This window comes from Ceratotherium simum, chromosome 38 (assembly GCF_057802395.1).
Source record: "Ceratotherium simum simum isolate JZ-2026a chromosome 38, ASM5780239v1, whole genome shotgun sequence".
NCBI lineage: Eukaryota > Metazoa > Chordata > Mammalia > Perissodactyla > Rhinocerotidae > Ceratotherium > Ceratotherium simum.
In genome coordinates, this window is record NC_141937.1 from 10,390,654 (window position 1) to 10,418,083 (window position 27,430).

At 46.8% G+C, this 27,430-nt stretch overlaps 1 protein-coding gene across 1 annotated transcript in view; it reads right to left on the reverse strand.

Annotated features, from left to right (window-relative positions):
- ZDHHC14 (zDHHC palmitoyltransferase 14) overlaps window positions 1-27,430 on the reverse strand; it is a 279,190-nt gene that overhangs the window by 7,376 nt on the left and 244,384 nt on the right. Inside the window, 3 exon segments of the mRNA XM_087425093.1 lie at window positions 9,850-9,952; window positions 15,502-15,611; window positions 16,742-16,844. Of these exon segments, the coding sequence (XP_087281219.1) occupies window positions 9,850-9,952; window positions 15,502-15,611; window positions 16,742-16,844 (316 nt within the window).

Sequence of the window (27,430 nt, forward strand, 5' to 3'; positions counted from 1 at the left end):
GCTCCATAAGTCACCATGACGGCTGGTGGATTTACTGCCCAAATGATGCGTTGGCATTTAACTCACAAAGAATTTTATGGCTTCAGATGTTCGGATGTCACACATATTATCACTTAGTGTTGCAATTTAAAAACACCATAGAGATAATTTACTTTCTGTTTCTGCAGATTTTCAAATAAAACTGCTCATGTTGGAATCCATTTTATTCTACCCTAGCTGACTTCTTGTCTGAAATAAACCTAGTGTGCAGATTAAATGCTGCTGAAAGCAAAGCTAGGAGTTTTCTAGAGGGTCTGTATACAAATTAAGACTGAATAAGATTATTTCTTTTGCTCCAATTCTGTCAAAAGTACTAGCATTGAGCATTGTTTATTTCTGCTTGGCTGTGAAGTCATGTTCTGGGGTCTTATGAATGCTCATATACAGTTGTGAAAGCACTACAAACTTGTCAAGTCCCCCTAAAATGTAGGCTAGGAGGAAAACTTCCTTTTTATTCTTTTATTTAACATTATTATTTAAGTTATTTTTTTCTACTCTGTGATTTTTCAGATTATGCATGGAAAGTTCTTCTGCAATACTAGTTTAATAAATCACGCAACTGCTAGGTTTAGTCTTGTTTTGACATTGGATGGAGGGGGATTAAAAATTAGGTTAAGTCAATACAGTAAATGATTTTCTAAAAAAAATGCCAACAGCTATGTACTATGTTATTATCTTTGTGTTTGGCACATGATCCCAAAGGATCTTTGTGGCTACAATGCCACATATAAACATAAATTATGACTGATGCTATATAGAAATTAAATTATTTGACAATCAAATGAGATATGCACTAAAAACTGGCCCATAACTGGATATCATGACTGTGCATACACATATTGTCATGGAAAGAACTTCAATAGTAGGTAATAATAAAAGCCACTAATGAGGAAAATAGAAATAATGAAAATATGATCCTCAGCTGGCACTGGGGTTATTTGTGTGTAAATCCAGTGTGGCTCCTCGGAATTTAATGGGCATTCAGATGACCAAGGATAAATCTGGGATTTATATGCTTCATTTTATCATTTTAGATGTCACTTCACTACTTCTCTAACATTTTCTTCCTTGGGAATTTGTAGCAGAGGAAAGATCGCTTAGGTACTAAATAACCACTACCATCCCCAAACTATGTGAGATGCTAAGTTAGTTTTCCCATTTTTGAGATAATAAATAAGACCTCAGTGGACAATTTGATACTAGCCATCTCTCAATATTTACCTAATTTTTCTGTCCTGCAATATCAGGGTGTTTATCTAAGACTTATACAGTCTCTACCTCATAATTTCTAAAATAGCACATATTTCCCTAGGAGCACCTTTCCTATCATTCAAGAAATACCTTTCTGATCTGGACTTTGGTCCTAAAATAAAATAATAGGAAAAGTTTGACCAAAGATACCTAGGACCTCTTTCCCTCCAGCCTTTCCTTCCTCTGCAAATGAACAAGCCGAGTCTGGTGCTAAATCTAAGTGTCTCCATCAAGGTGGAAATACTTTTAGGTCAGAGTAATCATGTGCCATGGCTAATTCAGTCTTTATTGTTGGTAGAGTGGGTAACAAAAACGTGTGTCTGGGCATATAGCAATGTTGGCTGCAACACGTCTTCTGATCATAGAGACAAGGCTTCTGTTCCCAGGAATGACGGATAACTCATACTGGACTAGTACGCCCCCTCTGTACAAGACAGTATATAAAACTGGCCAAAATATGTGAGGCAAATGGTTTCCAATAGTGCACAACAGATGATGGAAGATTGCACTCCTTGAGAGAAGGGAAACTCACAGGTGAGCCCCAGAGTCAACTAGCTCCTTTCTTGGGAAAATTTTCCAACCATGGTGTGGGCTGGAATCTGAGCAGAGCAGAGCAGAGCAGTTCTGCTGAGTGGAGAAAGCAGAGATCAGAGTGTAAGGAAGCTTAAGTGGCTGGATCTGTAGGGCAGGACATGGGAGAAGAGGATGCTGTGCACATAGGGGAGATCAGAAGTCCTAGTGAGGGTCCTCCACAAGTCTGTAGCCAAAGGCTGTGCTGTGCATGTGCAAGATGAGGGCCTCCCCCTAAGCTAACAAGATAGCAGCTGCAATGGGGCTGAGAGAGGAATAGAGATACTAGAGGTTGAGAAAAGTAGTGCTGGGGACACTGATCTCATTAACACCTCCAACACTTTTTAACATCCCTGGCATCCAGCTAGGAAATAGGAAGGCTGTGCCTTAGGAATAAGAATTATGCCCTACAGGGCCGGCCCCGTGGCTTGGTGGTTAAGTGAGCGCGCTCCACTGCTGGCGACCCGGGTTCGGATCCCGGGCTCGCACCGACGTGCTGCTTCTCTGGCCATGCTGAGGCCGCGTCCCACATACAGCAACTAGAAGGAGGTGCAGCTGTGACACACAACTATCTACTGGGGCTTTGGGGGGAAAAAATAAATAAATAAAATCTTTAAAAAAAAAAAAAGAATTATGCCCTACAGTGAGACGCTGGACCAGCCCTACCAAAGCCCAAATCAAATCTTGACAAGATCTTTAGGGGATACAGAATTTGGAAGTCAAGTTCCTCCAAATTAGAGGGGCCTGAGAAACATCTTGGACTTTCCACAGATCTGTACTAACAAAATATAGTACAAGCCTACACAAGTTCAAGATGATTAGCCAGTAATTCAACTGTCTGCTAAAACAAGAATCAACACTCTTCAGAAGAAGATAACAAAATCCAGAGTAAAATGTATTATCCAAAATGTCCAATATTCAACAAAATATCAATAGACATACAAAGAAATAGGAAAATGAGCTCCAGAGTAAGAGAAAAAAAGTGGTCAACAGACACCAAATCCAAGACACCCCAGATATACTTAGCAGATAAAGACTTTAAACAATATAATAAGTATATACAAATAATTATAGAAAAAAATGGTCTCAATGAGTAAACGGATAGGGAATCTTAGCAGAGAAATACAACTCAGCAAAGAAACAAAAAGAACCAAATTAAAATTCTAGAACTAAAAAGTATAATAACCAATGTGAAAAATTCTCTGGATGAGCTTAACAGTAGATTGGAGATGGCAGAAGAAAGAATCAGTGAACATGAAGACAGATCAAAAGAAATGATCTAATTTGAAGAAGTGAGAGAGAAAATTTGCAGAAAAATGCACAGAGCCTCAGAGACCTATCCTCTGGGGCAATATCAAATGGTCTAACTTATGAGTAATTGCAGTCCTAGGAGAAGAGAGAATGAGAGGAGGCAGGAAAAAAAAATTGAGGACACAATGGCCAAAACGTCCTAATTTGAAGAAAAATGATAACTTTCAGACCCAAGAAACTAAATGAACTCTGAGTAGTTGAATAGTGGAGATCACTCTTGGACCAGGTCAATAACTTACTTGGGTACTGATATGTTTTCACCTGGACAAAACTTTAGCACTTAGATTGGACTAACCTAAAGTGTTGCAAAATGGTTTGGGCTTGCGGGAGCAAGTGGAGAGAAAAACAGTGAATGTAATTTGTCATTGGTTAACACTGTCATTTGTAACAGAGCAGAAACTAGAGATGCTTCACAGGTATTTGCCAGGTCAAGTTGTAGGTTAGATTATGGAGAGGTTACACATTCAATTCTGCAGCCTGGTTTTATGAGTCACGATGGCACATTAATCATCCTTCTGCAGGGGAGGCCTGGGTGATGTGATTTCCTTAGATCTGAGAGGAGCCTTCATGCCACTCCACTCCATAAGAAGACCTTCCCACCTGGGAGACTTTGCTATATGGTTAAGGAGAGCACTTTTCCTTAGAGTCAGACTGCCAAGGACAAACTCTCAGCTCAGTCACTGGGTAGCTATGTCACAAATTTAACATCCTGAGTCTCAGTATCCTCAAAGGGGTGACTAGAATACTCACATTGAATGGTTTTGTGAGGATTAAATGAAGTAATAATGTACGCAAAGTGTTTGGCCCAGTGCCTGGCACACAGCCAATCTCTCTCTCTCTCATTTAACCAACATTTACTGAAACCAACTACCATAGGAACTGTTCTAGACAATGGAGTTATAGTGCTGAACAAACAGCATCAAAGCATTCAGTTATTACTATAATTATTATTAAAGCCAGAAATGCTTTTAATAGAGGGTAAGATCTTTCATCCACAATTGAAATTCATATATCCCTGAAATTTGGCTTAAATTTCCTTTAAGGTATACATGATTGATAACAGATCCTTTCCCAAGAGTAGATTTTGATAGGGGAGAGAGGGTGAGGATAATGGGTTGTGGAGACTGAAAGTATGTGGGAGAAAATCACCTTATACACAGTCAGTATATGCAGCTATAGTGTAGTGTAGTGTAGCATAGGGTTAAGAGCATGGACTATGGGGTCAAACTGTGAAGTCTGAGTTAGGCAAATTCGCTGAAGCTCTCTGTGCCTCAGTTTTATTAATCTGTAAAATGGGAATACTATTAGTAGCAGCCTCATAGGGTCAGCATGAGTTATCTATGAAAAAGCCTTGGGACAGCACATGGTAGGTTACACACTGGTAAAGTATAGGATATGGTAAACACTATCCCAGTGTGAGCATAAATGAACTGGAAAGAAGAGAATGGGGTGGAGACGTGCCAAGCTTCATGTTCTGCTTAGTGCTAGCCCTGCCTGCCCGTGACTGTCTCCTCTCTCTGTACTCCTGTTAATATGGTACTTTCACCACAGAAGCCCAAAAAGAACTGAAATAATAAAAAGGCACATTCTCTAGGTGCTTGAATGGCCTATAAATGCACAGGAGAAGGGAACATTATCTGGCACGGTGATACTGGCCTGTTGACAAGACTGAATGGGCTGGAGGTCTTGGATGACAGAGAAGTCTGCTGGATAAGATCTGCATTGGAAGGGACCCCAAAGGTCAATGTTCAGCCCTCCCACCAATGCTGTTCTCCTCTGTCCAGCATCACTGGGGGTGCTCAACTCCCCTAGCCTGAACATCTCCGTGGTGGGGGCTCCTGTCAGCCATGAGCTCTGGGTGTTGGACATTTCCCTCCTGGATTGAGCAGGATCTGCCTCATGGGCCCACCTTCTCATCCTGGTTCTGACCTGGGGGCCACCCAGAAGACATCTCATCTTTTTCCCCATGAGCGCTTTCAGATCTGGCCTCTCATGAAGACGTTCTCATGTATTTGGGAGCACTCCCAGCAGTGGATAGGAGCCTTGGGACCACAAAGATTTCTCCCAGCTTTAAGTCAAGTGGAAACCCGGGGTTCTCATAACAAAGGTGGCACGGCGAGATAGAAAGTGTACAGGGCTCCAAGTCGGTTAACTTGTAAATTTATCTATGAGGAACTCACTTACTTTATAATTGGTAATGATTTCTACGTAATTGTGTGTGTTCTTGGGAATTCTTATGAACTGAGACAAACCCAACCTACCAATTACTTCTAAAATATAATGAAATTTTTCATGAATGCTAAATTTAACAATTAATGAAGTTGACATATTCATGTGTCTCATAGACATGAAACATTTATTAATTTTGATTTTGCAATTTTCTTTTCAGGTCTTAGAGCTTTTTTCTTTTTTTTCAGGTCTTAAAAAATTTTCATGGTCCCTGAAAAAGCACATAGGCATTTTGCTGACAGTGTCTAATGGGTAAAGCACCCATGACCTCTGGTCTCTGGCCCATGGATTAATTTGATCCTACCAAGGCCATGACTTCATGAAGCCATGCTGCCACGTCACTGCACCACAGGGGACACCGTCCCTCCCATTCCTAGTTCCACGTTTAGGGTGCAGCCTTTTGCGGGTGTGACAAAATTGGAGGAAGGAAGGAAGGAATGAGGATAGGAAGACAGGAACAAACTAACATTTGTTCAGAACCTCCCATGAGCAAGCCCCTGTGAGGGAAACTTTCACATACATTCAACTGAACACTTAACTAGCACCTACTGTGTGCCAGGCCCTCTGTTATAAACTGGCGATGGGAGGATGAAACAGACAGGATCTCAGTCAATTCCAACCATGATCCAGGGAGGTGAACATCATCATCCCCCTCTTCATTTTACAGTTTAGGAAATTAAGCCTCTCGGGAGGAAGGGACTTGCCCACGATCACGAGCTACAAGCCCAGGGGCTCTGATCCCACACTCCACTCTCTCTTCTTTGCCCCGCTGTGTCGAGTACTTAAATCTGTCCACTTTCAAAGTGTTTTCTTCCGTTATCTTGCAGAATTATCCTGTTCTATTATCTTCGCTAATACCCAATTAGGCCAGGAAACTTGATTTGGCTTGGCGGGGGCAGAGTTGACAAGGGCGGGGGGAGAGAAAGTTAGGAAAAGATAATAAATACTGATTAAAAAAAATAATCTTCTAGAGCCAGCCCTGAGGGCCAAGTTTGGTGCTCACTGCTTCGGTGGCCCAGGTTTGGTTCCCGGTCATGGAACCTGTCTGTCAGTCGTCAAGCTGTGGTGGCAGCTCACACAGAAGAACTAGGAGGACTTACAACGAGGATATACAACCATGCACTGGGGCTTTAGGGAGAAAAAGAGGAAGATTGGAAAAAAGTACAAATCTTCAAGGGGAGAATAAGGAAGGCCTCTTTAAAACTTGGTGGCCGACTTTAAATGCTCCCCATGTGGAAAGACATCTCTGCACACTTTATCACTGGCTAGAACATCCTGGTCCAGGGACTTGTCTCCAAGACTCTCCAGGAGTTTTAGGTTTCATCTCTGAGTGGAGAAGGTGGCCCATGCTACTCACTGATGTAGCACTTCTTTACCTTGGCGGTCCATGGGCTTCAGTGGCAGACCCTGATCCTGCAATTGTAGGCAAAATGTCATGTATGTGAGCTTATGGGGACACAGATGTCATTAGGGTTGTGATGGCTGAAGCGTTACTGTGCTGTAAGGCTCATGGGGCGGACCTGCCCCTGGGTCATTTCTTTACACCCCATAGCGCTTTCAGTGCTTTGTTCTAGAAGCTCTTCAGAAAAGATCTGCGCATGCCTCAACGAAAGAAGGAATGAAGCTCTTGCCCTCTTTGTGTGTGTTGATGGCGAGGCGGTGCTGGGGGCGGTGGTGCATCTCCCACCTCCACTCAGGTGAGCGTGGCAGAGAGGTGTGAAGTCTGAGTGCACTGTCGGCCTTGGCAGGTCATCCGGGTCATTGGTCCTCACTTATTCCCCCATCACAACTCAGGACACCATGGCCTCCTTGCTCAGGACTGAAAGAGGCTCCACTGCAGGGTCCAGAGCTCCCCCTGAGTCCCTGATCTGACCAGCTCTTAGTGTCCTGTGGATGCTGCTTTCAACCCTTTCCCTCGCTGCCCATACTCGTATCTCATCCCCAGATACAGAGGAGAACAGGAGGGCAAGGAGTCTTAGAGTTCTGAGTATCCTCGTGCTTCCAGACATACAGCTCCAGCCAGAGATGAACTGATGCCTCAAAAAGAATCCACACATTGAATTGAACTATAAGCGGTTAGCTTCTTCTTAACCTCCGAAGTGTCCTTTCCAAACAAGCCTCATGGCATCACAGACCAGTGCCTTCACGGTCACGGGTTACCGGGAAGGTGGCCTTCCCATGGGAATAGGCAATTGCACCCTAAGCCCTTCTGCCACACCAGTGCCCATGGGGGTATGCCCTTGACAGGAGTTGCGTGCAGGTGCAGACTGACTGGATGCCAGAGGGCACAAGAGCAGTTTGCTGAATCTGATTAATCATAGAGAGTGAAACGACCTCCTCATTTCCTTCGTTAAACCTGCCCTCTCTGGCTATCACAGAGGCACACAGTAGGTGCTCAATAAAGGTTTGTTGAATTAATGACTAATGCCTCCATCCCATCTTGACCTAAAGTGGCTGAATGTTGTCAACACCTTCAAGATAGCCTTTGTTTATTTTTTAAATCCAGAGCAAGTGCAGAACATGGTGAGACCAGTACTATGGGAGCCAAGGGGTAAACGTTAACAGAAGCTCACTGGTTCTGACAAGGACAACCGCCATCAGAGGTCTCTTCCAGTGAAGGTTCATACGGCCTCCTTCACATGTCTGTTTATGTCCTGTCCCTGACTGCCCACCATGAGGGCAGAGGGACTGGACCCCACAAACCCTGCACCCCTAGCACCTAGTTGAGTCATTGACACACGGTAGGGACTGGGGGAGACTTGCTGAATGAATGCGAGGTTACGCACACAGCGTGTAAACACATGCACACATCAGAGAATTGATTAACGGATGCTGTGGTCAGAGTCCTGGTTAGCTCTGGCCTTACAGGACATCACTGTGCACCTGCAGGTAGTTGAGAAAGACTTCTGTGCACGGATACACTTGTCTTTATTGCCTGTATACTTGAAGGCTGCAGTATAGGAAGTGACCACAGGTGTTAGAGTCATCAGACTAGGTTTGGATCCACAAATGAGTGGCTGTGTGCCCTTGGGTAGATGATCCACCCCTCCTAGCTTAAAAAAAAAGCGAGGGGCAAGCACGCCCATATCCCACTGTTGGTTTGGGATTAAACAAAATACTGATCATCAAGTGCTTTGAACACAGTTGGTGTTCAGCGAACACCATCTCCTTTCCTGTGGGCCTGTTTACTCTCTCTGTCCTCATTTTCCTCCTGTGAAAAATAAGGAGGGGTGACCCTCAAGGGTCATTTGTGTGGGCGAGTCCCATGATCACTTATGGAGTGGAGCCGTCAGGACGGGCACATAGACATACTTTCTTTTAAAGAAGATGAATTGTTAGCAAAGCAAAACAAAACAACACAAACTAGCCGCCACCATTGCCAACAGAGAAACCCAGCAAGCTTCCACTGGGGGCTGGAGCCTAGTTTCCCTGGCTGTAAACCCGGCTGGAGGGTCACTGGGATTAAGCTATTTCTCTTAGCCCAAGTGCTTGGAGAGACTCTTGGGACTGTTGGCTTTCACCTTGTGGTTCTTTATACACAGAAACAAGGAGCCCCAGGAGACTGTCAGCCCCCACCTCCCCCCACCCCAAAACGCAGGTCTTTGACCTGTTTGTCAGAGAAATTCTGTTGTGGGAGATTCAGGTCTACAAGAAGCAAACAGTGCCCGGGGGCCACAGGCTGGGTCCCTTTCAAAAACGTGGAACTTCTTCAGGGAAATTTGTTCCGGATGAAGAAAGGCCATTGCCTTACAGACACCTAAGGAATGCTAAGGCGCTGAGGGTCAGGGCCAGGCCAGGCTGTGATTTCAGGTGCCCATGGAAAGACTCCCCATTCCCCAAGTCTCTCACCCGCAGCCTGGAACAAAGCACGATGGTCCATGCCTCCATGGATGCATAACCTGTAAGCCCTCTTCAAAGAGGCACTCACCCAGTCTTGCTGTGAATGAATGAACGCCTTGTCTGATAATTCACACTAAGGTGTGAATGGCTGATCTAAGATTTTGGCTGAAAGTGGGAAGAACTGGCAGCACTCCTCATCGCACACTTAAAGAGGGGGTGGGGAGGATCAGTACAGTTGAGGCAAAGGGACAGAATGGGACTATCCAGACAGCCGGCTCTGCTTTGGGCAGTTGTATCTCGTCCCCCAGACAACACCCTGGTTCTGTATAAGGGGCTTTCCATCAGAAGGTACCACAGCTGTTTCCGGAAGAGGTTTTGCATATGTACTTCCCCCTATACAACCCTCAACAAACCAACCACTGGGCGGCCATAAGCCTTCCTTGGATCTTGCCTTAATTTAAGGCTTCTTTTCCCTCATCTGAGCCCTGCAGTCCCTGGCTGTCCCAGGAAGCTTTCTAGATGTGCTTGGTTTGTTACTGGGTTAGCAAACACAGAAGCGGAAGAGAAGCCTCGCAGGGAGCTGCGGCCCCAGCTGCAGGCAGCCCGTACCATGTCGCTCTGCGACTGCGTGGCCCCGTACGCGGCCATCCCGTTGGAGGGCGCGGCTGGCTGCGGCGTGTCAGGCAGGATGTACCCTCTTCTGTCAATTAGGCTACAAGAGAAAACAAAACAACACAGGAGGGAGAGAGTGAATCAAAAGCCAAAGACACCATCAATGCTATTTTAATTTCCATCTCGGGGGTCCCCCTTTCTGTGACGGGCCCCAGCTCAGGCACCTTGGGGTACACCTCTGCTCACCTTCATGTGTAATCAGACACCAAATTCTGTCGCTTTTGCTTTTAAAAGTGCCTGTAGCATCTGTTCCCTCCCTGCCACCTGCTGCAGACCCCCGCCCCATCTGCTGGCCTCATGACCACCAGCCTCTGCCCCTCCCGTCCTCGGTCTGCATCGCCATTGGCGTTTTTTCTAACGCCCAGTCCTGCTCACGTCGCCCCTCCTGCTTGCACAGCTTCAAGGCCTCACACAACCTATCCCCAACTTCCCTCTCCAGCCTTAAACCCACGTCTCCTTATCACACACACGGTGTTCCTAGGGTCCTGCCTTCAGCAAGGTGTCTGAGCACCCGCTGTGTGCCAGCGCACTGCAGGGGAACAGAAGCCACAGGCCCTGTACGCACGCTGTGCTGAGCCACCTCTGTATTTTTGCTCAAGCTCTGGTTTTTTGTTGCCCAAAGTCACTTTCCCTTCCCTCTGCTGTCCACTCTTCACGGCGAGGTTCAAGAGCCCCAGCCCCTGCTCTTGCCCCTGTACCCGCTTTCTTCCTTTATCTGCTTCTCCCAGGCCTGCGTGCGACCCTCCTCATGGCGCAAATCACCGTTTGCCCAGCGTCACGGCGATGTGATACAATCTTGTCTAGCAGCCTGCGAGCTCCCGGAGGCAGTCTTCATCTTTTCTTGCCCCACAGCACCCAGCCCGTGCCAGGGGATTCGGGCCCCTCCACTGTGCCCTCGGAGCCCCCAGGCACCCGGGTCACATCCTGTTGGCACCCCCTGTTCCCACACCTGCACCGTGATGGAGTGTAAACTCCACAAGGGCAAGAACTGGGTCTTCTTAATCCTGTATCTCCATGACTGACACCTAGTAGGAGCTGAGCAAATGCTTGTGGATTGAATGAATAAAAATGACAAGTTTTCTGAATAACGTTTCTAAAGACATCTTTTCTATACTCTACGGTGCTGTTGCCCAGATAGAAGGTAAGGGTGAAGCTTTACCGTGCCATCAACAGAGTTGCCTTTTTTGTCTCCCTGAGTGAAGGCTCGGTGTTGACCTTGAGTCTAAGGGCGGAACTGCAAAGGGCCATAGGAGGTTCGGCTAATATGTGGGTGCTCGCTCCCCATGTGGCCTCCTGTTGCGTGGGGCTCAGATCACGCTCCCAGCACAGAACCCACCCTGAGGTCCTCAGAAGCTTCTGTGCAATACCCAAAACGCATCCACGTGCCCACACACATCCCCCTCCCGAGGGCGGAAGGCTGGGCTGCTGAAGATGCTCCTACTTGTCCGTCTGGCTTTTGGAAGACGGGAGTTATCATGGCAACTACTAGCTTCAGGTCTCCAAGTGACGGAATAGCAAGCCATTAAAAAATACTTGTGACAGGATCTGGAAATGGGACTGTCTCTGCTTCAGTTTCATCCCCAGGGGTTCAGAAAAAAACAATAGGCAACAAGAACCTCCGTCCTCCAAAGGGAGGTGCTGGACCCCCCAGACAGGACCGGCAAAGGGGGTTCTCAGACCCAGTTTGCAACCGCCTTCAACGGTATAAAAGATCGGAAGTGAAAAGAGCAAAGACAGACGTCTTGGGAAAGGGAGTCACCCTCACCCTGCTGATGAGAGAACCAGGGAGAAGGCTGGGGGTCGGGGGCTGGGCGAGGTCAGGCTGAGAGGCCAGACACGGGTCCCCTGGGAGAGAGCCAGTGTGTGTGGAGTTGGCTCGAAGGGGCATCTCAGAGGTTGAATTATATCCCCCCGAAAGATATGTTGAAATCCCAACCTGAGCAGGGATGGAGGAGTGGAAAGTGTTCACTTTCAATGAACTTCAGAGTTCTCATTCACTGAAATGACACTATTTTGGAGGAAATGAAAGTGCCCTGAGTCTTTTTTTTCTAAGTGACAGGAGAAATTAAGGGACTTGCAAGGGATTTCATCCAGGAGCAGAGAAAGAACTAGGTCATCAAGAGAGTCTGAAGGGCCAGCGGGGAGAAAAAACAAAGTTGTTGCCGGCCTGCATCCTATGCGTTCATCCTTTTTAACGTACCAGCCACGCATCCAAGGCTGCAGCACTATGCCCCAAGTTTCCTTCTAGCCCTCACAATTGCCCAGGAGGGCCGCACTCCCCTCATCTCATCTCTTGCCTCATCCCTTGCCCCCTCTTGCCCGCCCCTCATTCCCACACACTAACTCCTTCAGTTCCTCCTCTGACAAGCCAGGCTCTCCCCTCATCTCTGGGCCTTTGCACATGCTGTTCCCTCTGTCTCTCCTCCCACAATTCCTTTCTCCCAATTCCTACTGATCCTTTAGAATAGATCACGACTTAGACCCCCCTCCTCTGGGAAGCCCCCTAAGTGTCCCATGGAAGCCGCTCCCCGCCCACCCCCATCACAGCCCCTCCTTCACTGCAGACTTGCCATCAATGGGGCTGTATCCCCCATGAGATGCACGCTCTCTCACGGGCATCCCCAGCACCCAGCACACGGCTTGCCACACAGCACATGCCCGCTAACAGTGGCCAGGCGAATTCTTACGACTGTTGACCCACAGCACCAGCCCATAGGGTCTGACCCTGACCCTGACCCTGACCACACTGTGGGACTTTCTGTCTTTCCAACCTTCCATGCCTCCTGCCAGACTTGTATGAACACCCTCTTCCCCAAACCTGGCCATTTCCTCCCACTGCCACCCATGCCTCTGGGGACACTGTGTAGGGAACCCAATGTGGGTCTTTGCCCTGGAGGTCCGTAGCTCTCACTGGGAAAAATGAAGACGTTCTCTCTCTCTCTCATGAGTGCATCGTGACCCCACTTAAGAACATTTTAGAGGCAACTCAAGTGCACGATTCTGGGCACACAGGTGGTTCCTAGGCCCTGTCTGAGGCGTGGGGCACTACTCAGCAGATGGGCCTGGCTGGGACGCCCGTGGAAGGCCCTGCCCCTCTTAAGGGCACAGGGGTTGGGCGAGGTAGGGCAGAGGGAGGAGAGGGCAAAGAAGGCGACAGGAGGGCAGAGCAGAGACAAACACCAGCCCCCCTCACTTCTGCCCAGATCAGCTCTGGGGAGCCTGCGGGCAAAGTGGGAGGGCTCAGTGGCCCATCTTCCTTGTGCAAACCCTTGTGTAAACCCTCGAGTGATTCAACGGTTTGTTAGAGGAGGCCCATCCTCCAGAAATGCCCCAGCCAGAGGGACCTGGATTTTGGAAAGAATATAGTCCCAACTCAGCCAAAACAACACATTTAATCCAGTTGTACAAGAAATGATTTCGGTTGTGACAAGATTTGATCTATAAACGATACAGAGCAGCGCCAAATGCAAATCAAGGACGTGGGAACAAGAAAAGAGATTGGACAAAATGTGAGACTTCTAAATTCCTTTTCTGGATTCAGATGTATGGTTTAGATACGGAGAAAGATGCTTGCTCGGATCTCTTTTGTCTCTTACGCTCCTCCAAGGCCCCCAGCCTGAGTTTCATGACCTGGCCATACTTTCCACAAATAAACACACAGCAACAGGAAACACCAGCTAAACTGTGAAAAACCAAGCACTTCCTGAGGGCTTTTCTAGCCTGAAGAGCCCCAAGAGGGATCCCCGGGTGAGTCTGGAGCTCTCCTGGAGAGTCTTGGGGCTCTCTTAGCCCCTGCTGAGCAGTGTCCTTCACCTCAGACAGGGGCTAAGAGCCACCTGTGTGCCCAGAACCGTGCACTTGAGTTGTCTCTAAAGTGGGTAACAATGTGCTCATGAGAGAGAGAGAGAGAGTGTGTCTCTTGGAGGAGCACCATTGCTTGACCGGCACCCGCCTGGGCATGCCTGTCCCTCGGCCTCAGGCGGCCCCTCCATCCAGTGTCCTTGGCTGCCCCTTCCAGCCAGACTCCCTGGAGGAAGCCTCTGAGAGTCAGGTCAGGGGGACTCTAAGGGCCCCCAATTCAGGAGGAGAGTGGCACACTGCTCTCCCAATTCTCTAGGCCCAACCTGGAAAACGATCAATTTCTAATTACCCAACAGCCCCAGTAACCACAACCCAGCACCAATTAATAAATGGCCTTGGAATATGTGCCTGGAATTTTTTTGTGGGGGAGCATCACTCTTGCTTCCCTAATGATGTTTCACTGAGGCTGCTAATAAAATGAAGTTTGCATTCCATGAGCACATATCCGCAATGACTGGCCATGAGGTCTAGCTTACAGTGTGGCTGCCTTGGGAACAATCCCAGTGGTTTTGTGGTTTCTCTCCATTCAACACATTTAGAGACCAAAAGGGCGGAAGTAGTAACAGCTTGGAAACTCATTCTAGAGACCTGGAATACTTGTGCAACAAACAGTTTTGATGATGGTTTGATTAATCTGTTGGAAATAGTCTACATGGGTGTAACTCACAAATAATCAAGAGTTGACTGCGTGATCTTGGTCGCATTATTTAAACTCTCTGTGCCTCCGTTTCCTCATCCACAAAATGGGATATAATAGTACCTACCTCATAGGTACAGAGTGATCTTTAAAAGTTAATATATGTAAAGAACTTAGGGCAGAGCCCAACACTTTTCAAAAAATGGCAGCTACTGCCATTATTAATATTATTGCTGTTTTATCGTCACTACCATCTCGACTTCTTCAGCCCACACAGATCTATCCCTCTGAACTATTTTAGCATTTATCTTCTGTACAACTCAGCCCTTAGCACTTATTCCTACAGGTTTTCTAGTTGCTTCCTACATGTGTGTCCTGGCTCCCTTACTACGCGAATGGCAGCTCCCTGCTCATCACGGATGCTCAACATCATTCAATAATTAATGAGAGGGCTGGCCCCGTGGTTTAGTGGTTAAGTCCTCGAGCTCCGCTAATGGTGGCTCTGGGTTCAGATCCCGGGCGAGCACCAACGCACAGCTTGTCCAGCCATGCCGAGGCAGCGTCCCACATACAGCAGATGTGTAGAAGGATGTGCACCTATGACATACAACTATCTACTGGGGCTTTGGGGAGAAAAAGGGGAAAAAAAGGAGGAGGATTGGCAATAGATGTTAGCTTGGGGCCGGTCTTCCTCAGCAAGAAGAGGAAGATTGGCATGGATGTTAGCTCAGGGCTGATCTTCCTCACACACACACGAAAAAAAACAACAAAAAAAAAGAAAAAAAAATTAATGAGATCACACGCCTCAGTTTCCCTATTTTGATCCTTAGGAGATTTTCCCCAAACTTGACAAATTCAGTGGAAGAACCAAAAAGGTGCTGAGCATAACACAACAAATGGAGGCAGGTCTCTGTTTATTAAGGCCAGGTCTCCGTGGCGCAAAGTGGCGTGCTGAGCTGGTGGTCATTGGGGAGGGTGAGCAAACCCCCCAGTGGTGGCCAGCTCTCTACCTCGGGAGGCCTGTGCTGACACAGCTATGGTGTCTGCTGTCCCGAGATCTGTGCAAGAGCACGATGCCTTGTGAATCTTACCTCGGAGAGATGGGCCCACACAGGGCAACACAGCAATTGGTAAAGATATTCCCGTAGCTGTAGGGATTGTAATTTTCTTTACCTCTTTTATTCGACCAAGAGCCTTTAATCTGCAAGAAAAGAAGGGTCAATAACATATAACATCTTTCATACCAATGCCCCAGTTTAGGCGAATTGGACCACGAGAAGGCCGTAAAGAATGTAAATAATCTTTACTCATTTCTTCAGCAGGAGAAACTGAGATACTTTTCTCAAGAAAAACTGGATTTTACCCCAAATTTGGAGATATCTCAAAACAGCAGGACAGACTAGGGAGAAAGTAACATTCTCTGGGGACAATAATCTCTTATTTCGACTACGTGGTGCTAAAAGGCCAGCTCACAAGAGCCAGTGGAGATTTTTCCATACTCAAATTTAATGTGCTAAATAGTAATTAGAGGAATGGTAGCCAAACAGTTAACACAGCTCCCCTAGTTCCCAATTTATAGGCTGTCTGAATTCAGCCTCAGTGTTGCCAAAATAATTTCACAGATACTAATATTCATAGTTATAAAATACTAATAACCATATTAATATTCTCTTAACTCACATATCTCATCAGCACCAATTTTCTCAAGCCTTTAAGGCAACTTGACTGATTCCGAGACTTTTAATTCATCTACCGATAGAGACTTCTGTCAGACTCTAAATATTCAGACCAAAGAGGACCAGGCTTATGAAGGTACATTGTCTGATATTACATTTCCTGTTTTTATAACTCCTCTCCATCTGCATTAAGTATAGGCAGATGATCCCGGAGAAAAAGTTAAATTTTGGGTCAGAGCAATTTCCTCCAAAAATGAAACGAAGACATTAAGTATGCAAGGCAGACTCATACGTTTACTTCGAGACGTCAGCCTGCCACGATCTCTCTTCATTAGGGGAAGTGCGATAAGTTGCTTACAGAACGATTTAAAAGGAATAGAACAGAATCTCTTCCTCAGGGCTCGGAATTGGGTGTCACTTGGCTGATCTTAGTATCTAATTGATACTAAGGAAGCAAGACAATTTAGAGATTCCCAATAGAGAAACTGGAGGAGAGCGCATGAAAACGCTTCCACTGCACATTCTTTGCTCTCAGGGACTCATGTCTGGGATGGGATGTATGGAAGACCTTGGCCCCTAACCTCTTCTTTCCCTTTTCCCCTCCGCCACTGAACCCCAAAGAACACGCCCATGCCCCATACCGCCAGGAACTTACATCTTCATTCGTCGTCTGGTTGGAGCTGATCAGGTATGTGTGGAAACCCGAGAGCCCCACGATGGACCAGACGGAGAAGAAGCACACCACGGCCTCCAGCACGGTGACCTGCAGTCAAGGAGGTGAACTGGCAGGACAGGAAAAGCTCTTAGGGGCCCCAAGGAGCCGGGATGACTTGAGATTTGGACAGGAAACACCCACAGACACTTACTCAGGCCTCTTGGGTCTACCTAGCCTCACATGGTGTTCAACCCAGCCAGAGGGAGACCCTTCAGGGCAGGCATGATGCCACACTGTCCTTCACCTGCACAGCACTCATGCTCAGTCAATGATTGGTGGGCTCCCTGAACATCGCTTGTTTGCTTTTTCATGGTTGACAGTTCCTCTGACTGTCCTCCCCACCTGACCTTCACCTTTTCCTTGTGACTCACTGTGTAGCCAACCACTGTGGCTGCAAAACCAGGAAGCATGCTGGCTGGAGTTGGCAGCCGCCCAGGCCTTCGATGAAAGAACCCAATACGCAATATCACTTCAATCACAGACTAATTGTGGCTTCCGAATGCTGAGGACAGTAGTAGCAACAGGTTTCTCCTCTGACCTGATGTTGAGGCTGTGAGTAAATTGTCACACTAGCAACAGATGACAGTTGTATGCAGGGCTGATCGTGGGTGGCTATAGCCCTGGCAGGGTTTATTTTCATGGCTTTCTCTCTTCCTGGACGGCCCTTTCACCCATTGGTGGCTGCTCACCCACATCTGTGGGCGGGTTTGTCAACAAGTGGTGGCATTTCTCAGAGTGGAATCAGGGTGAGGGGTATTTTTACTTAGGGGACATTTTCCCAGCCCCTCAGCCAACCCCGTCATATAAGGCTGTCCTCAGCTAACTGATGGGGAACTGGGAGACCTGGATGCTCACCAGACACCAAGCGACTGGAAGTCTAGAGTTCCACAAGACGTGCTAACACCACAGGAGGAAAAGCTTGGCACTCTTCAGCAGAGAAGATAAATCAACCAAGACTGTGGCAATTTGAAAAGACTAGAGAACTTTTCTGTCCCCCAAATGTTTATAAAATTCTATTTACAACACACAGATGCTTCTCAGGGAAAAAAACATTCATCATAAGTCTGGGAGTTTAAATATACATATGCATCTCCCAAGAATAAATTACAGGCCAGAGAAAGTAAATACTTCTGCTTCCCTTCTACTTCCAAGGATGGAAGCCATAGCTCGTGCTTTAATACATCACCATTGATTTTTTTTCAGGATTGGATATACTTTATCTTTAGACCAGAGAAACGAATACATTATCCAGTGCAGTGCGATCACCTGCCACGTCATTATGAATGAACGCCACGGTCTGGGCATATGGGGCTGCATACAAAACAGGGCAAATGAATGGGCTCCTGCCTGTTGACTGACTATAAACCATTGGGTCTGCTCTTGGAGAAGGAGAAAAATGCTTTACTTTTCTAACGTTTAAACTTCCAGAAGCTCACAGAAAAGCACCACCCTGAAATGAAAAGGACTTCTCAGGAGGAGAAGAAATTTTCTTTGCCAGCTGGCCAAGAGGAAAACAGCCCCGCGCAGCCAGGGCTTACAGATTGCCGGCACACGGTGCTCCCAGCAGGCCCTGGCCTTTCTGCCTGGAGGAGGGAGGTGAGTGAAGGGGGAAGAAGCTACGTCTCTCGAGAAGAGGAAAACTTAAGGCGGTACTTTGGAAAAGCAGGTAAGTATAGATGGGTAGGGAGGATCGTGGGGCAATAGAGAGACGCAGAGAAGCACACCCCTGCCCAGGGCTGCCACCAGCGTGGGCAACCCCTTCATTTCTCCAACCCCTTCACTTCTCCATCTTCAAATAGTTATGGCGGGAGGCCTCGTGTGCATATGGGGACACTTGGACAGTGGCCCATGTAGCAAAGATGGTCTTGTTTTCAACTGCCTTCCCACAGGTCAGGGTTACAGATGTCCCTCCTCCTACCCTCATGTCCCCACCCAAGAGGGGACAGATGAGGGAGGCAAGCCACACGGGATTCATGCCCTGCTCTGGTTTGAAAGCAGAGGTGAACTGCAATCCAGGGAAAATGATGAGGCAAGCAGTGGGAAGACCGAGTTGGGAAAACTGTGTAAAGGGAGATGATGCTGGCAGTGACTTTGCACAGGCTGGAAGGGAAAGACAAGAGATAGAAAGATCGAAGAGGAGGTGACACATGATACGGAAGCAAGAAATGGTCAAGGGCAGAAAAGACAGAAGAAAGAACAGACCAAAAGATTTATTTTCTGAACAATACATGAAGAGCCGAACTTCCATTTCAGAAATACATATGGGTCACCAAAAGTTTCAATCCAGGCAGAAAGATGGTGATGTCAAAATATACAGAACTTTCCTATGTGTGAGCTATATAAAATGTGGCATATAAAAGCGGAGAAGGGTCACAGAATTTAAAGCGGCTACTGCCCAGCTTCTGGATGCTGTCCCTTTTGCAATACCATTTACAGTGATTACCCCCAAAAGAGGCACTGTTACCAGCGGAATGTGGAATCTTAAGGGTTTACAGCAACACACAAAAAAATGCGGTTTTCTATATTAATATCTCATGTGCTTTAGAAACGTTTTATAAATAGCAGAAAGTTTCACTGTTAGCTCACAGCTGTGTCAAAATGACATGAATTCAAGGTAGGAAGCAAAATGCAGCCCACTTTCGTCTCTCCCCCACACAGCTGACGCTTCTCCCACAGTATGTCTTAAGGAATAATCATCATCCTTCCTAACAATGTCTGGCATCATTGGCTATGTGTCAGAGGTTGTTCCAGAGGCTTCACTTGGATTAACTCACTTAATCCTCAGAGCAACCCAGTGAGAAGCACAATTCCCATTTAACTGGTAGGTAAACTGAGGCAGAGAACAGTTAAGTAGTTTGCCTAAGAAACAGCAGAGCTAGGATTTGAGCCCTGGAAGTCTGGCTCCGCTGGTACTACAGGAAAGCTGCAGGCTGCTTCCTTTCCTAATTCTTGCTGAGGGACAAGCGGCTCTAGGCTGACCCCAACCTCTGCTGGGGGACATGGGGACGCTCCTCAGCAAGGATTCTTGAATGAATGGCAAATTAAGGAGTCCATTCTCCTTCAAATTCACTCTCAGACTGAGGTACAAATATCTGAACAAACTAGCCAATAGCTAGATGTTGAAAATATCTATGCCATAATAAGATTAAGAAACATAAATTTCTCTTAAATGTATCAAAACCTATTTACTGACTTTTTTTTAAAAAGAGAAATGAGAAGAAACATGGCAACTCCAGTAGGAGCCAATTTAATAAGCAGTTGGGCGCTTATTGCATTAGAGATGGGTTCCAAATTATAGCAGTTACCACTGCCAGCTTCTATCTGTCTCCCCGCAGCCGCCAATAAGACAGTGAGCCCTGTTGTGGCCAGGGGTACGGCTTTAAATTCCCCACAGCCCCTAGCCCAAGATGTGGCACATCGTGGTACTGACTAGATGATTACAGAATTCAAAAATGCTGATAGGCAGGCGCGCTGCCATTGAGTTTCCGCACAATTCCAAAAGAGCTCGCTCTGTACCCTTCTGGGCACCCAGTTCTGCGTTCAGGACAGCAGAGGGTGGGGAAGGACACGCTCCCTGCCCTAAGGGAATAGGGGTCTGTTTCCTCTCGGGAAGGTAAGCAAGGGGAGACAGCTTTGCAGGGACGTGGAAATAGTGTCGGGCAGAATGGTGAGGAGTATTTGGAGAATCATAAAACGTGAGAGATCATGAAACCAAAGGTTTTTAACATTTTGGGTCCCCACTTTTTTTCAGAAAAAATGCACACTAACACACTTTTTCTTATAATTCCAGGAGGCTTAAAAACTCCCCTGGTGCCCCTCCATGGATATGCATGGATCCCAAGTTAATATGTCCTGATTTATTCTAATCCTTTCATTTTACAGGTAGGAATCTGAGGCCCAGAGCAGTAAAGCCACTTACAAAAGCTTATACAGCAGTCCACGGCAGACCAGAACTAGAACTTGATCTCCAGACTCTAGGAGAGAAAGAACCCTTCCCAAGGCTCCAAGCTATGGCAATGTCACATGACAGGCCCTAACTTAGGGGCCTCAGAGCTCACGACAGCAAGGCTGAAACTGCCTGTGACATCGAACCTTGTTCATCAGTCCCACGGCCTTAGAGCCACCCCTGGGTGAAGAACTCGTCTCTGTTAATACATCACTGCCCATCTCTCCACATTCCAGCCATCAGGCTGGTGACAGTATTTTTTGCCAAGTGCCAAATCCAGAAAATAGTTTATTTTTAAAAAGTTTGTATTTCATGTGGGTTTCCTCTCCGACCAAAATTCCCCGGATTCCAGACTGGCCAGGGAATGCTGAGGCCAAGGCCCTGCCTCAGGCCCTTCCCTTTCTGAGCACTGGGCCTATGAGCCCCGGGTCCCGCATGGCGATGAGGGGCATTTCTCTGTGGGTCCCAGACACGTGTCCCTGAATCCTCATGCATCTTATTCTGCGTCAGGTCTCTGTCTTGGGTTCTGATGTTTAAAACATACGAAATAGATGTTGTTGGTAATCATTTCTTTTTTTCCCCTAAAAATTACAGTAAAATAGGCAACGCTCACTTACAGGAAGAGTTTGATGGAAAGCAGATACCAGTGACACCTCCCCTTGTTCTTTAGATTGAGCGTCTACATCAGCATTTAATGCTTTTAGATATTTAGGTTCAGGAACTTGTCAGCATATTTTCCTCATCAATTAGATAACCCTATAATCCTTAGACAGAGACAGGAGGATACAGCCTGTGCGCCTGTGCCCTGAGTGCCCATCACTGTGTCTGGGGTGGGGGCTGTTGACTTTCCGATGATTTACGTGACAGACACTTTGAAAATGGAAAGTCACCGAGACCCTCCAGACTGGATCATTGATCATCATCTTTCCGTCTCTCAAGTGCTTGTCTCCTATATGCTTTTATACCAGCCAATAAAGGGGTGTAGTTGTCCCAAATTAACCTAGGAAGTCACTATAACTCCAGTCAAAACTCCAACTGGAATTTTAAAAATGGAATTCGACAAAACTGACTCTAAAATTCATCAGGAAGAGAAAAATGTACAAGAACAGGTAAGAAATTTTGAAAAAGAACATCATGGGGGTGGGGGCGGGAGAAGAGTTTTCTAGTAAACAAAACAAGGTAAGAACAGCGCTGGAACAGCAATGGGACAGGACAGAGTCCGAAACAGACATTTCAAATTAGAGCTGAAAGAACAGATCGGTGGGTTCTCAAGGCGTGGCCCGTGGACCCTTAGGGTCCCGAAGATCCTTTCAGGGGATCCTCCAGGTCAAAACTATTTTCCTATCAATAACAGAACATTATTTACCGGTTTCGCTCTCATTCTGCCATTCAGTGGCTTCTTCTGGAGGCTGCATGATGCGAGATGATTGTCCTCACTCTCAGGCTAATAGAATGAGCGCTTGTGCATGCTTGCATTTTAAATTTAAAAATTTCTCAGTGTTAATTTCAAACAGGATATGTACAAATGTACATATATATAAAATCTATATAACCAGAAGTTCTTTGGGGTCCTCAATAATTTTTAGGAGTGTAATGGAGTCCGAGACCCAAAACTTTGAGAACTGCTGGAATAGAATAGTAAGCGGTATTGGGACACTTCACGAAACATTTGGGGAAAATAAAGTTAGATCTTCAACTCACACCACGCACACAAAATTATATTACAAATCAATTACTGTGTTAAACTTAAGAAACAAAATATAAAGGTAGTAGAGGAAAATAAAGGAAATATTCATATAATTTTGGGGTGAAGTTATAAGGCACAAAACCTAGGAGCCATGTAGTATAAGAATTATAGTTTGATTTTGTTAATAAATTAAAAATTTTTGTAGAAAAAGTAAAGTTAAAAGGTAAGTGACAGATTGGGAGAAAAATACTGGCAAAAGATATTTATAAGACTATTATTGAGAACGTGTTAATAGGAAAAGAACAAACAACCCAATTAAAAATGGACAAAGTGTATGAACTAGCACATGGAGATTAGAAAAAAAAGTCAACAAACATAAAAATATGTGCAAGCTGATTACTATCCAGTAAATGGAAATTAAAACAATGAATTTTTTCACCCCATCAAATTGGCAAAAATCACAGCACTGAGAACACCCAGTGTGGGTGAAGTTGTGGAGAAATGAAGCATTGGTACAATCTCTTTAGGGGACAATTTGGCACATCAATCAACATTTAAAATATGCCTAACTTTCAACTCAGCGATTACACATCTTGTCGTCAATCCTAGAGAAATACCAACACTTGTGCGCAAAGAGTAAAAGCAAGAAAATCCACTACCTGGTTTTTTGAGCAGTAAAAAAATTAAGAAATCTAAATATCCGTCAGTAGAAGAATACACTAAAGTTCATCTATACTCTGGAATTCTATAAAGCAGACGAAAAAAGAATGAGGTAGATCTACGTTGACATGGAAATACTTCCAGGAAATATTTAAAAATCAAATTGTAGAAAATGCAAAGAGTACGATCCTTTTAGGTACAAGGAGTCCCGCCAAGCGTATATTGCACACATATGTATTCAAACTCTTAGAAGACCATCTGGAAGGACCCATGAAAACTGACAAGAGTTCCTACAGAATGATGGACGGAGAGTCAAGAGCAACGCTTCCTTTTTACTCTGACGTTTCTGACTATTTAAAATTTGTTACACTGAGAATATGTTCTTGTATTACTTGGGTGATTTAAAAAACCAAACAACATTGTCCCCCACTTTGTGACCTCATGAGACGTAATCTGATGCTTATTCTCCACGAAACTCCCTCAGTCAGACTGGTAAGGGGCAGCGGGAAAGAATCTCCGTTCCCTGGGTGGAGAGAGGGACTGGTAATTAGTTAGGAGAACAGGGTCTAGTTCTGGCAACTCCTCTGAGCATAAGTAACCTCTCAGTGCAGGGCCAGCTGTAAGAGACCTAAGGATACCTGTCCTACCTATTTTCTGGGGTCCCTCTGAGGATCAACAGATATCAGGATGGACAGGCCTTGAAAGCCTGGTGTTAGAGAAGGCCCGTGCTGCCTTCATTCATTTTCCATGGAGCCGTACTGTGTCCTTCCTTTCTGTGGTCAATAGGGCCAAATCCAAGCCTTCTACCGAATACCATTAAAACCGAATGGCCACCCACTATGCCCTCCGTGCCTTTCAGACACATGTGCCTGGAAATGAATGCAAATTGGGGATAAAAAGGCTTTCCATTAAAAGCCTCCACAAATGTCGAATCAATTACCATTTGATTTACTAAACAGTGAAAACTCTTTTCGTTTCGGGAGCGCTTATCGGGAACAATAAGTCATGATTAAAAATGACTGTAATCCTTTTAATTGGACGTTAATGCTGTTACACTGAAACGGCTGTTGATCGGCAGGGGTTCCCCTCTCTGGGCTCTTCCTCAAATGAGGCCCTGCTGCTGGACCTGCGCCTGTTCCTGAGGGCTGCCACCTCCCAGAACCCCAGAAGTCTGCGAGGAGGAGGCATGGCCACGTGGCTCCCCTGACACCGCGTGACTGCTAACATTTCCTATGAGGTGGCACATTATCTCTGTCAGGCTCATGATTTTCTCTTCCTCCCATATTTTATGCAAGTAACTACAGAGGACCCTAGAGTTACTCTAGGTTGATGGGGAGGTTTCTGTGTGATCTCTTAGGTTCTGTTGGTAAACGTACCTCAAACAGAACTCATTTCTCCCTAAACCAGTGCTAGGTGACTCCCTTGTCCGCTGTAGCCCTCTCTCCCCCAGGGCACCCAGGGTCTGACCCGTCCTCTTCCTCCTCTCCCCCTCCTGATCTGCCTGCAGAGCTTCTCCCAGCCAAGCTGTCCCTTTGTCACAGATCTCAATTTGGAGGGCCTTTCCTCTGCAAACATCTCCTCACTATTTCACTCCATTGTGTTCCCTGATGGAGGTGAATATTCTTAAAAACAAAACAACAACAAAAAACAGCTCTGATGATGTCATTCACCTGACCAAAGTCTTAGCTGGTTCGCCAGGGGAAGAAGGCGGCAGCTCCTTCACAGATATTCAATGCTTTCAGGACCCCCCACCCCTCCCTGGGAGCAATCACTCCTGATCACCCCCCATCAGGGCTTAGCTATCACAGCGCCCGCCCCTCTGGCCGCCGTGTGTGAGTCTGTCAGCGCATCTGTGTGCTTACACCGTCAGGGCGGAGGGCCGGTTGACTGGGACCACCGACGTGCTCCCGGTGCCAGCATCCTGCGAACCTCGCTGAGCAAGCGAATGAACACAAGCCCGGCTCCGGCCCTGCGGGGGGCCTGGTCGTCCCCAACACACCCGCAGCACCCTGCCTAGGACCTCTCCCCTCCGTTTCTCCTGTTAGAACTCCACCCATCTTGCCAAGCCCTGCGCAGACGCCCCCTGCCGAAGCCTCTCCCGACTTCCCTGCGGGATGTGCCCCTTCCTTCTGGACCCCACCCCCACCTCCAGTGCACTCCGTGACTTTTTTACGACACTTAAATTCTGCTTTTAAGAACTCAGAGTCACAGCCCAGCTCTTGGCATCAACAGATGTTCGTCGAGGCGAAGGATGAATCACCCTGCCCCCATCACTGCCCTTTTGATTGAATGTGCTTGGAGGGTCCCTGCGGATCCTTCTTGACTTTGTAATCCCGGCAGGTTTTGCACATGGTGGGCGTTCAGTAAAATGATTTTGAAAGAAACAGATGCCGAGCGGGTCTCCTTTGTTGGAACTTGCCGGGCTGTGTGGACTGAAGACCCAGTGCCATCCTTTCTGGAGGAGACTCTCCTTTCGTCTCCTTCCCAGGGGGTTCTTGAGAGTCCACAGTGCTGGGCAGCCAACCCACTGCCCACTGACCCCCGAGGGGCTCCACTCCACTGCCTCTGCTTCTCTGAGGCAGAGATGAAAGGGAGGGAATGGTCTCAGGTCACAGAGAGCCAGTAGCAGGCAATGGGAGGCGGAGAGGAAAGAGGGAGAAGAGGAGGGAGGCTGGGCCAGGGCCTCTGAGGCCTTAAGTGCTCCCCGCAAGGCTGACCCTGGTGGCCAAGCATCCTCCCCCTTCCCTCACCACAGACAGGGCTGAGGTGCACACAGCGAGGGGCCCTCGGAGTGCCCGCAAAGGAGCCAGGCATTCTACCCACAGCCATTTATGACGTTCTCTCCCTGCACTCCTCCCTCTTTCCCGTCTGTTCTCTCCTTCCCGGCTTTGCCACACTCTGGAACTAGACACCATCCGGTCTTGGCTTCCTTAATGAATGAGCTGGCTGATTCGTCTCTTCTCAAGTCCTGCTGGGTTTCATGTGGGCCCAAGGAAGAGCTTTTTGTTTACCAATGTTTCCATCATTCGCGTCAGTATTTCTGATAAGGTGTCTGATCGGTTGTTAATTAGCCATTTTTGTTTCTCATCTCTCTCACTTCATCAACAACATTGTTTTTTCGTTGGCTATTTTGCAGAGTAAATCCACTGGGAGAAACCTTTGCCTGTGCCCTCATTTCTCATGAAAATATTTATTTATTTTTTCTGAGGAAGACTTACCCTGAGCTAACATCTATTGCCAATCCTCCTCTTTTTGCTGAGGAAGATTAGCCCTAAGCTAATATCTGTGCCAGTCTCCCTCTATTTTGTATGTGGATCGCTGCCACAGCATGGCCACTGATGAGTGGTGTAGTCTGCATCCAGGAACTGAAACTGAGCTGCCAAAGCAGAGCGTGCCGAACTTAACCACTAGGGCACTAGGGCATCAGATTGGAGACCACAGAAAAAATTTTAAATGTAAGTTATTTTCTTGTGGAGAACTCTCTGCAGGGGTCACTTGCAAAGGTTACACCGGACTCCAGTCCTGTGCTCGGATAATTCATCCAGAATGCTTCCTCTTGTTTCAGGAACTCGGTACCCTACGGACTCTCGCTCCGCACAGTCTGCAGGTCTGGAGAGGACGAGCTGTGGGCAGCACTGCCATTGATCAGAGGACAGCTTTCATGAGCGTGAGATGTTACAGATCGGTCTCATCCATCATAAATCGACCACCTCAAAGAGACTCCCAAACTCTCAGGGCCCCTGCAGTGGAAGGGAGCTTAGAGCTCTTGAGGTTAACATTTATCTGATGCTAGACTCTCCCACCACACTGACAGCAGGATGCATCTTCTTTTCGAACACCCCTGGCCCTGTGATCTCGTTGCCTCCCCAGGCCACGCCATTTCTGAGCAGCTCCAGGGGCGAGCACAGCTTTCTCAATGAGCTGAAAGCTGCCCCGCAGAAGCTTCCGCCTAGCCATCCGTCCATGCCACGTCCACAGTCACACAGGCGTCCAGAGGAAAGGCAGGAGCCAAAAATATGGAACAGGTATCCTGATGAGAGTTAGCCTTACCTATCATATATATTATCACTAATAACCAGAACTTAGTATTTTTTCAAAAACACACCACAACCCAGTAGAACCTAAAGCATACTTTCTCTTCTTGAATACAAATTTATGATAAATCCTCAGAACTCAACATTTCTTAGTAGACTCACTCAATAGGAAGGATTCTTCTCCAAAGCATGTATTTCAAACAGAAAACACCCCATAGAACAGAGGGCCTTGAGGTAGTCACACCATTGCTTGGGGGAGGGGTGTTAGTGCCACACATAAAAAATTTATGTGCTTTGTAATT